Consider the following 11,043-nt stretch of genomic DNA (forward strand, 5'->3'; position numbering starts at 1 on the left):
TGACAACTGCTATAGGCGCCAACCTAACCTGAATTGAATAAATGGAAGAAAATTGATAGATTTATATTTTAACGCACTTGAGGTGGGTTCTGAATTACTTGTGGATGAAAAATTGTTTTTTAGTTGTGGTAGCCACAGTGGGTAGCACTGCATATTTGATTTGGCTCATTTTTACACATAATGTCCTTACTGATGCAACGCCTAAAAGATTGGTGTCTCCACTCCTCCTGAGTTTACATGTTGCTAATTAACATAATTATTTATAAAATACCTCAAAATCTTATTTATTCATTTCCCAGGTAATAAGACAAGATATTTATTTTAAAAAAATACCATTAAAAATAGCTTACATTAGGATATAGCTCAGTAAAATGTAACTAATCTGAAAATTACAAAAATTCAAAAATAAATAAATTAAAGTAAAACGAAATAGATTTAATATCATAATAATTAATTATCATATTATTATCATAATAATTGAATTAGCACAGTCAAATTTAACAAAGCTAAATAAAAGAGAATCAATACAGGTTTACTAAATGTATTATTAAAAACTGGAAATTCTGGGTGGTATTAAGAGGGATCTCTTTTTATGAGTAAACATTTAATTTTAAGGTTATTATTATTGTTGGTTTGTTTCTGGAAATAATTTAATTTTGCAATCCTTTCTTGTCTCGTGTCTCTAATTACCGGTAATACCTTAAATGGCCTAAGAGTACTTAGGACACTTTCATAAACTGTTACATAATGTCCCACTACAGGTACATGTTGCCACCGAGCGCGGCTGTTTACGTCGGAACCGTCTGCCACACACAGGACTCACCTTCCCAGAATTCCATTGTGCGCAGGCGCAGTGCGCGTTGCCTGACAGTGGTAAACAGACGTCAGAAGGGAGTCTTCGCCTCGAGTCAAAACAAAACAAAACAAGTCGAAAAGATCACGAAGGAGTGAATATTTGTACAGACACAACGACGGGAAGTTTTACAAAAGTCAGCGCGGACCAGAAACGGCAACTTGGAGGAAGTTATCGGAGGCTTTTCACGGACTTTTCCACGGATTGTAAACTCTGGAGTAGCAGGAGCTTAAGCGGCTAACGTTACGGAGGCTATCGGTGCTGTTTTCAAAGTGCGGCGAGTGGGAGCCGACAGACCTGCGGGCGACCCCAGTTTCACCTAAGCGCCCCAGGAGAAACTACGAGGCTTTGTTAGCGACACAACGAGACGAGGGTCGGCTGAGTTCCGGGCTGCGGTCGAGTGGGCTTTTTAAAACCCGCTTTTTCGAGCATCGTGTGCCGCGGCAGGACTGTGGGGAAACATGGCAGATGGTGACATGCGCCCGACCGCAATGTGGCGGACTGTGCAGACCTGAGGCGCGGACCTCTCTTTGCACATTTCTGTCATCTCCTTACTTTTATAAACAAACCCTGAAGCGTCCTCACTAACACCTTATCCTCGCCGGAGGCTCGTTTTTCCCACCAGAAGACAGACAGAGACGTGTGCCAGCGTCCCGGGGCAGTTGTTGACAGACCGCCAGCTCGGACAGTCAGCCGCCGCACATCTTCACTTTGACTCACTAAACCGCACCGGTTAGTGGCTGTCTGCGGGACTTTTAAAAAAAATTCAATAAACTTTGATCGTTTTCTCTCCTTTTTTCTGGTCTTGTGGAGACTTCAGACTGCCCGGTTGTTTACAAGAACAGCCAGAAGCTCTTTTGTAACAGCAGCCAGCTAATCCTCGCATGCAGACTGCATAGTTTCACAGGAAAACTTCACGTGTAAGTTCACAAATTTAATCTGCAAAAATTAAAAAATCTCCACCCGCATATAAACCACTTTCACCTTAAAAGTAAAATATGGCAATTTAAGCTATTTTAAATGGCTTCAATTTCTATTTGTAGCTACACATGTTCATATATATATATATATATATATATATATATATATATATTTGTTATTAATTTCCAGATGCGACCTAAAACTTCTAGGTCCAGATGTTTTGGTGCTCGTTGCCATTGTGCTACTGTCTTTTAACATTTCATTCAAACAAAGAGAGTCCCACCCCAGCCCTCCTTATTTCTATATAAATCTGAAGGTTTATGATAGTTACTATTAAGGAGATTATTTGGGTTCCCTAATCTCCAATCTGAGGATTAACCGAGGCTATTGGCGTGTCCAGATTATTACGTCTCTTTTCTAGGCCCCTCGGTTGACACCCCCTCAGAGGGTGAAGCATATTGTTGTTTATTTTTATTTATTTAATTATTTATTTTAAAGGGCGTGTGTTTGTTTTCTCTTAAGGTGTCATCGGCTCAAACTTACCTGTCAAACTTTAAATGTTTTAAGTTGAACACCTCTCTGTGGCTGAGTGGAAGTTCAGAGGACCGCCATGGAGGAGTCGCCGGTGCCCCCGATTGACCCAGATTTTGAGCCGCAGAGCAGACCTCGCTCCTGCACGTGGCCGCTCCCGAGGCCCGACATCACGGCTGTCAAGCCGGAGGGGGCGGACGGCGCCGAGTCCGCCGCCGGGACCCCGCCCGCCGACGAGGACAAGCCCGAGCCGCAACAAATCGCGTCCGAGCCCGAGAAAGCAGCAGAGGCCGCGGCGGCAGTGGAGGGCGGGATCGTAGCCGGCGTGGGCGGAGCCGGAGCAACGCCGCGCAAAGGATCCTCCCGGCGCAACGCGTGGGGGAACCAGAGCTACGCGGACCTGATCAGCCAGGCCATCGAGAACTCACCCGAGAAGAGGCTGACGCTAGCCCAGATATACGAGTGGATGGTTCAAACTGTGCCTTACTTCAGAGACAAAGGAGACAGCAACAGCTCCGCAGGCTGGAAGGTGAGGGCTTCATCTGCAGGGAATCATCTGAGTCAGTACACAGCTAAGGTTATCTTCATGTTTATGGGCCTTTTAGTTTTAAGAGTTAAGCTGAACTGTAATCAAATAAACACTTAGGTCCAGCAGGTAAATGTGTCAGTAAGAGTTTTTCCTGGCACACCACAGATCTGCAGTAAGAGTTAAGGCAGAGAGTGTGTGTTGCCTTATTTAACCCAAGTTTGTGCATCAGCCAGGCAGTTTTGGCTGTCCTAGTTTTAAAAATAAACTAAAATACTTAACTTTAAGTAAATAAGCTAGGGGAAAAGTGGTTAAACATATTATTAATCACAGTTCTGCTTATTTTCCTTTTGGCGGGCAGGAAAACCCCTGGATGGCATTTACAAGCAGTACTGAGGTTAATCACGTGACCTCATACACACTGTTGTCCACATATTGGAGGTGATACAGCTACTAGTTGTTAGGTGGTTGCCATTGGTTGATGACTGTCACTGAGTGAAAAAAGATGGTTTTCTACTCTACCTGAGGACTGGGAGCGCTTTATACAACATCCCTCATTTACACAAACACGTTTTTGCATCAGGGATTCTCAAGGATGTTTGGGATGCAGACTGGAGCAGCCAGGGATCAATCCACCACCCTTCTGATTATCCTTGGGCAAGATACTGAACCCCCTGAATTTTAGATAGAAGGCACCCAGGTAGAAAAAGAAGTGCTACTTGTGAATGAGGCATGTTGTGTACGTGCTTTTGAGTTCTCGAGTAAAGAAGCGATCAATAAGAACCAGTGCAAGCTAAATAAAAAGCACTGGAAACATCTTCAGTTTTACACTTTTGACAATTTTGTCAAGCTACAAGAAGCACAAGGAGGCTTTGGTGCAGATGTTTATTCATGCTTGTGTTGTCTGTGTCACGCCTCTGCAGCATATTGAGTTTGTATTTTAATACTTTTTCTGATATTGTTATGTTAGGCGGAGACAGATACTTCCTCAATATTAATATAGGACATTAAACTAAAGCTAGCCCTGAGAATGTTTTCACACCTGCGCTTGGAGTGGGTCATTTGTACCGATGTGGACCCTGTAATCGAAAACAGTCACACCGAGACGCTCTGGAGGAGGTGGTCTTAGTCCGATTACAAATGAACTCCAGAGCATTTTGTTTATGATCTGATCTCGATCCGACACAACTAGCAGGTGTCTTATCGACTAGTCCAGAAAACCATCTTACTGTTTGCTCTTTTTGTTGCTCCTTCCCCAGACACATCTGGAAAACAAAATTAAAAAATACTGAAATATAATAACTTTGGTACCAATGGCACCTTTTTGAACTCTTGTGGAATAAATTAATAGATCTGAAGGGAATTTGGAGATAAATCTTTGTAAACATTTTTGTCCTGTTAGCACAGACGGGTGGTTCCCAGCAAGCTTAGGTACGAAACCCTTTGAAACAAAGTTGTAACTGCTCGGGCTTGTTACAGTCTGCAGTTGTCTGTTTTGATTTAGACCCTAAAATAATAATAAAAACATAAAGATAATAAAAACATTCAGCATCAAAGACGACACAAAAAATATTTTGAAAATTTATTAGAGATTATATCCACAGTAGCCATAATTTAATTTTGTTTTTCTCATTTAAAGGTGAGTGATTAATCTCCAAATCACCAGTGTAATAAAAGCAAGTTTCACCACTCTGCAACCACCTTGAAATACCTTTGGAGAGTTATTTTAAAGCATTATTTAATAATTAAACTTTAATTTCAGCGGCTATCTTGGATGTAACAATGCATTCACTGAATAAAAAGTCAAATCTGTTAAAAAACACAAAAAAGTAGCAAAGGTTGCTTCAAAATAAGGTTTAAATTGCTTTTTATCCTGAAGGTTTTCATTCTGTCAGCATCTTTTCTGTTGCTGGATTCTCCCATGAGGTTAAATTCATGATTCTCTCTTCATTGTTGTGTTGTGTGTGGGGTTTTTTTTTTTGTGTGTGTGTGTGTTTGTTTGTTTGTTTGTTTTTATTTAACCTTCTTTTGGTTTTCAGAATTCAATTCGCCACAATTTGTCACTCCACAACAAGTTCCTGAGGGTACACAATGAATCGACTGGAAAGAGCTCTTGGTGGATGCTCAACCCTGAAGGAGGGAAGACCGGCAAGGCGCCGCGTCGCCGGGCTGCATCCATGGACAACAGCAGTAAGCTGCTGAAGAGCCGCATGAGGGCCAAGCAGACCAAGAAGCAGGCGGGAGCGGCCGGCCTGGGAGGCACCGGAGGTGTGCTGCAGGGAGACGGCGCCACGGGCTCGGCGGGCGCAGACAGCCCTAACTCGTCCCAGCAGTTCTCCAAATGGGGGGTGAACAGCAGCAGCCCCTCATCCCGCGGCAGCCTGGACGACACAGATATGTGGACCACCTTCCGCCCGCGCACAAGCTCTAACGCCAGCACCTTGAGTGGACGTCTGTCCCCCATTGCTCCGGGCCAGGAGGATGACGACAATCTGCCTGATGACGGCCTGCTGGGGCGGTTCTCTGCCAGCAGCTTGACCCCCACCCTCACCGAGACGCTCATGGAGGAGTTGGACCTGATTGATGGCCTCACTCTGATGACTGGACAACAGGGAGGGGCCAGTCCCAGCACAGCCCCACCAGCACCTCCCACTCCGCTGCCCTCTGCCTCCACCCTGCTGCCTCGAGGTTCCAGCTTCCCCTCCTTCCATCAGCTTTCGTCCAGCCTCCCACAGGCCCCCACCCACACCGGGGCCACAACCTCCGTGTCTCCCTGCGGGCCCAACAGCAAAGAGCAGACGACGTTCAGCAACTCCCTCTTCAACCCCATGCCCACCCCCAGCTCCCGTGGAAGCAGCCGTTACAGCGCCCACGTACCCTCCAGCCTGGAGGCACTGCTCACCTCTGACTCCCCTCCTCCCAGTGATGTCCTGATGGCCCAAGTGGATTCCATCATGCCAAATCCTGGAGGGGTGGGCATGATGGGTTTGGGCACGTCTGTTGCAGGAGTAAGGTTGGGTAAGGGGCTGGAGCCAAACACCGTGTCGCCCATCGGGCTGCAGGCTCAGATGCAGCCTCAGCAGCATCACCTTCACCACCACCAGCAGCCGCCACCACCGGCGCAGCAGCAGCAGCAACAACACCAGCATCACTCTCAGATGGGGTTGGGGATGATCCTCTCAGGTATGTCTCAGGACCCGTCACAGCTCTCTGCCCTCAAAGCCCAGCACGCCACGGTTCCAGCCGTAGGCTCCCAACATGGGGGGCCCATCGCCACCCTGCCGGGGATCAGTCAGTTCGGAGCGCAGCCCTGCTTCCCCACCAGTCAGGACCGGCTCCCAACGGACTTGGACATTGACATGTTCACCGAAAACCTGGATTGCGATGTGGACTACATAATCAACAGTGACCTCATGGACGGAGACGGCCTCGATTTCAACTTCGACCCCATGCTGCCTGGAGGCCAAGGGTACCCGGGACCGACCACCACGCAGGGCTCCGCTCACAACTGGGTGCCCAGCTAATCGCTCAGCTGACCACACGGCGTTAGCCAGGTACACCAGCCACTGTCAGAGACACCAACTATTTACTAGTCTACAGAATAAAAACAAAATTGTCTTTAGGTGTCGAAAACTTATATATTTACTTCACGGTGATGCGAAGTAAAGAAAAATAACAAATTTAGAGAATATTTAGCATTTTAATTTAGGATTTAGTGAGAATCAACTGTTCCTTAAAGAAATCTATTGAAATATTATATTAAATTAAAAAAAAGGTAATATTTTCAGTATTCCGACTTTCTAATCTAAAGCGTTTGTATCTTTATTCTGTTTTTTTAATGTCACCGTAAATTGAATGTTTTACATGTCCACCCCTTTTAGTCTTTTTCACAAAATATCTGCTCGTCACTCACAGCACTGAATGCAGATGTGGCTAACAGATGTTCTCAAACGGCCTTTTTAAGCGACAGCGAGGTGACTGATCCTCTCTATCGTCTTTGCAGGAAACTAATCTCCAATCAAGATAACCTCACGCAACCACCGGTGCATCCCTCCTCCCTGCTGGCCGAAGATACTTTTCTTCAAGACGCGCCGTTTCTCTCGGACTTTTACAAACCAAGACCTCACTCATGTCACGTGCCAAGACATGCGGAGGACGCGGAGGAGATTCAGGCTACTATGCACAACTTTCTGTTTATTTTTATTTTTGTTTTGTTTTGGGTTTTTTTTAAATAACACTCGGACGATTTGGCTGCTAGCCTTTTTTGTTGTTGTTGTTTGTTTGTTTTTGGGGGGGTTTTTTCACTGCAAACTGATTTTTTTTAAAGATGTGTGACTTGATGGTTTTTGGTTTGTTTGTTTTTTAGATTGACAAGACAAATATCCTACTTGTCCCCTCCCCACCCCTCCTCCCTCCGTCCCTCCCTCCCTCTGGCTGGAATGAGTTTCCACTTTAGTTGTTACACGACAAAAGCTTAAGGGTGGATACGGTACTCCGGATCTCATATGCGCTCGTTTGAGAGACTTGATGGACTGTTTTTGTTATTGTTGTTGTTTGTTTTGTTTTGATTTTTGGAGAAATGGCCAGTTTTCCCGCTCGGCGTGACTTGCCAGACCAAATGCTCGTCTGAATGAGGTACACTTGCCCTGCTGCGCCGACCTCAATACAGATAAAGAGAGCGAGAGGATTGTTGTGATCAAGTGGAAGATAAAGACGGGACGGCTGGAGGCGTGAAACGTGTGGTTGCACATCTTGCCCTGATTAAATGTACGATTTTAAATGATTTTAGAGAAAAGAGTTGAGAGGGTATGTACTTGCAGTTTGGCATTTTTAAAAAAAAAAAATTTACTTCAATCCAGTGTGTTAAGGTAGATGTCAGATAGAGGGTGTTTGTTTTGTTTTGTTCTGTTCTTTTTGTTTTGTTTTTTAATCTCTGATGTGCAGTTGAACTAACAAAATGAAGAAATGGGATTTGTGAATTTACACACGGGGCATTCAAGGTAAATCCATACGCTAACAAGTGATTGGTTGGCCAAGTATTACATTGTCCTAGACAGCTGACATGCCTCCACTGTCCAACCTGACTCCTCCTCCTCCTCCTCCTTCTTCTTCTTCTTCTTCTTCCTTTATTTCCCTTGAGCCTGTGCATTTTCAAAGCACTTAGGTTTCCTGCAACACAGGGACCCAAACTAAAAGATGCATCCACATTAAGTTGTACCATTTCAAAAGAAGAGAGTTTATGATCCTGTAAATGTACACATTGCACACGTAAACGACGCTATGCAGACCTATCTTTTGAAGGAAATTTGAGAAAGAAAAAAAAAGTCCCTCCCTGAAGGGTTTGTTTTTGCTATTTAACATTTTCCCGATATATTGTTGGATATTTTTTTTAATTATTCAGTACTAACGTTGGAAAAGAAAAATTAATTCACTGTGTGAGAAGTACAAAAAAAGAATATATTTGACTATAGTTTTAATATACAGTTTAGATGGAAATCAGATATTAATACGTATGAATATATTACTAATGACAAGTGATGTTTTTTTTACACATTGGAAGAAGCATTCTCAGATCATTTTTAACTGTAATTTTCTATACTTTTATTTTTGTAAAGAATGAGATGCATGTAGATTTCTTTCTTTCTTTCTTTTTTACATAACCAAAGGAACACTAATATTTGCATTGGCATGGCATGTAGGGAGCGCTTGGGCCTGAGTATCCTCAGTGTACATAAGCTTTGCAAAACAGCAAATATACATATATATATATAAGCGAGTGAGAGATGCCTGTAAGGTGACTTTAAAAGTTGAAAGAGGCAAATACTTGACAGTTTTAAAGAAGATTTCCAGCCGCCTGCCTCGAGCTTCCTGTTTTCTTTTTGAATCCAAGTAAAAAAACTATTTTTAAAAAATGCATCAAATAGAAAAAACTTTCATCTCAAAACGAGGCTCATGCAACCGTTACCTCTCAGGAAAAACAACACTTCTGCACAGACCTAATCAAATGATGGCAAAAAATAAACATAAATAAATGAATAAACTTTATTTTGCACAATTTTTCTCTTATGCATACTGGAAACCAACACGCCACAGCTTTTCCCCCCCTGCATCCCAAATTTGACTCCACTTTCAATTTTAGCTTTCCAGCCATGTAAATCACAGCTAGCTTGTCCCCTGGGTTGTTTTGTTTAGCTGCCAATATTTAAAACACTATAGCACGATTTTACTCTGTAGCGACGCTTCTCTCCCCTTTCTTAAGATTTTGTGTTTTTGTTTTGTTTTTTTAACTTAATTTTTCAAAATTACATCCCTGGAGCTTATTATTCATCATTTCGCTGTAGCTGTGTAAATATGTTAGCCTCTGATATGTTTAAAGCACTCTTCTTCTTTCTGTTTTGTTTTTGTCATCCACAAATGTTTCCTTTTTTTATTCTCATTTGTTTTGTTTTTTTAATGGTGCTAGATGTCATATCAGTTGTGACGTTATCCTGGAGTACGCCACGATGCAAGGGGTGCATATCGGGGGAATTTTTTTGTATACGGCACAAGGATAACGACTTGGTGTGATCAGTAGGAATTGATAGAAAGCCCCTACAATGCCGTGTGAGGATATTATCATGTGGACACAAGTTAATTACATCCGCAGGAGTTATTTTAATTCGTACAAGAGTTATTTTACCTCCTGCAGCAGGTTTTTACCTTGTGTGCACTAATAATTTATATTTTACAGACAAGATTTACAAAAAAAAAGACTCCATACTTTCCTCCTCTTTGTTATTTTTATGTTTCTGTATGTAATGCAGTAAACTCCCACCCCTGACCCAGCCTGGTCTTTTAAATCTAAAAGCAGGGTAACTGCACTTATTTTGAATCATGACACGATTACTTTTGTTATTATGTTTTTCACCCTTTTTTTTGTTTTTTTTCCTTAACCGAGTCCCACAGTTGGGGAAATGTTAGTAACAGTTGACTAAAGGAGCAGCGGCTGGTTGGTGAGAATCTACTTTGATGTCACAAGTTTACTGTTGCCTCCTTGAAGCAGTCAGGTGTGCTGTTATTACTTCTCTTGTGTCTGCCCTTATGTAACTGTGCATATTCTTCGTCCTTCCTCAGCTTTTTTTAAGTAGCAGTTAGTCCCTTTATGTTTCTACATTTTAAATTGCCCCTATTTGATACAGTATTTTAGCATTTGGCAAGGGTGGATTTGTTTTTTCCATTGGGGAGCGTGGGAAGTTGTGCATAAGCCAATTATGTTTATGATTTTTTTTTTAATCATGTTGATATTTCATCCCCTGCTCCCCTCTTTATTAGTTTTCTTTCTTTACACATTGTTAAAGTCAGCCAGAGATGACAAACAGTTCTGAACAGCAAAGATCGATTCAATAAACTGTTTAACCCACGTTTCTTCTTGCTCATTGATGCACTGTGACGCTTCAGACTTGGTGCAGTTGTGCAGGTCTTCCACTAGAGGCTGCTGTGATCCAAGGATCCCGTCACTTATGTACAGGTATGCGCTGTGTGCTGATCTCATGGTTATTCATCTTAAAAACACATGTCACAGCCTTCCTCAGTATGCACAAATTAAAACTTCAACAATTATAACTCTTTCCAGGACCTACTAACATTTTTTCCTAGGAGGCTATCCTATGAGCAACTCCTTTCTTTATATTTTGCCTCCAATGACTTTTTTGTAAATTGGTCTTGGGATGGATATATATAGAGATTTTGATCCACCATGTAATACCATTTGGAAAGCATCTGATAGGCAGCAGCCTAATTCTTCAGCATGACAGTGATCCCAAACACTGCCAATGCAAAAAAGGATACCTGGAAAGAAAAACTCATAATTGAACTCCAGAATCAGAAAGACTTTATTTATCCCCAAGGGACAATTAAGTCCAGGATTAAGTCCTGGACTGGCATCCCCAGAACCTCAGAATTATTGAAACATCTTCACAGAGAACAGAAAAAAAGCACTATTTCTAAAGAAAGAAAGAAATGACAAAGTTTGCCTGACAGTTCAGGCTGTGTTGAAGAATGAAGGTGGTCATAACAAATATTGACTTTCAAGCTTGTTAGACTTGTACAAACAATGTATTTGCCTTGTGTACTCTATTTCTATGCATGTTTGTACATTTCAATGCATTCCATTACCTATTTCTCAAATAGAAAATATAAAGAAATGATAGATCGAAATATCATGATATATTAT

The 11,043-nt window shown here is 42.5% G+C and overlaps 1 protein-coding gene across 2 annotated transcripts; it reads left to right on the forward strand.

Annotated features, from left to right (window-relative positions):
* The first annotated feature begins 837 nt into the window (after positions 1 to 837).
* foxo4 (forkhead box O4) lies at positions 838 to 10,231 on the forward strand. Of its 2 annotated transcripts, none has more exons than XM_005467494.4 (4): positions 838 to 1,773; positions 2,297 to 2,834; positions 4,871 to 6,385; positions 6,835 to 10,231. In XM_005467494.4, exons 2-3 carry the CDS (start codon positions 2,385 to 2,387, stop codon positions 6,353 to 6,355), a joined length of 1,935 nt encoding a protein of 644 aa, XP_005467551.1. In that variant the 5' UTR covers positions 838 to 1,773; positions 2,297 to 2,384; the 3' UTR covers positions 6,356 to 6,385; positions 6,835 to 10,231. The 2 variants fall into 2 exon arrangements, with proteins under 2 accessions (XP_005467551.1, XP_005467552.1); XM_005467495.4 differs by having other exon boundaries at positions 2,342 to 2,834.
* Positions 10,232 to 11,043: the final 812 nt, after the last annotated feature.

Source organism: Oreochromis niloticus, linkage group LG2, assembly GCF_001858045.2.
Source record: "Oreochromis niloticus isolate F11D_XX linkage group LG2, O_niloticus_UMD_NMBU, whole genome shotgun sequence".
NCBI lineage: Eukaryota > Metazoa > Chordata > Actinopteri > Cichliformes > Cichlidae > Oreochromis > Oreochromis niloticus.

Excerpts from the sequence above, each read along its gene's own strand:
- foxo4 (XM_005467494.4), top strand. The coding sequence starts at position 2,385 with ATGGAGGAGTCGCCGGTGCCCCCGATTGACCCAGATTTTGAGCCGCAG. Across the intron at positions 2,835-4,870 it reads ACAGCTCCGCAGGCTGGAAG|AATTCAATTCGCCACAATTT; the intron begins GTGAGGGCTTCA and ends TTTGGTTTTCAG.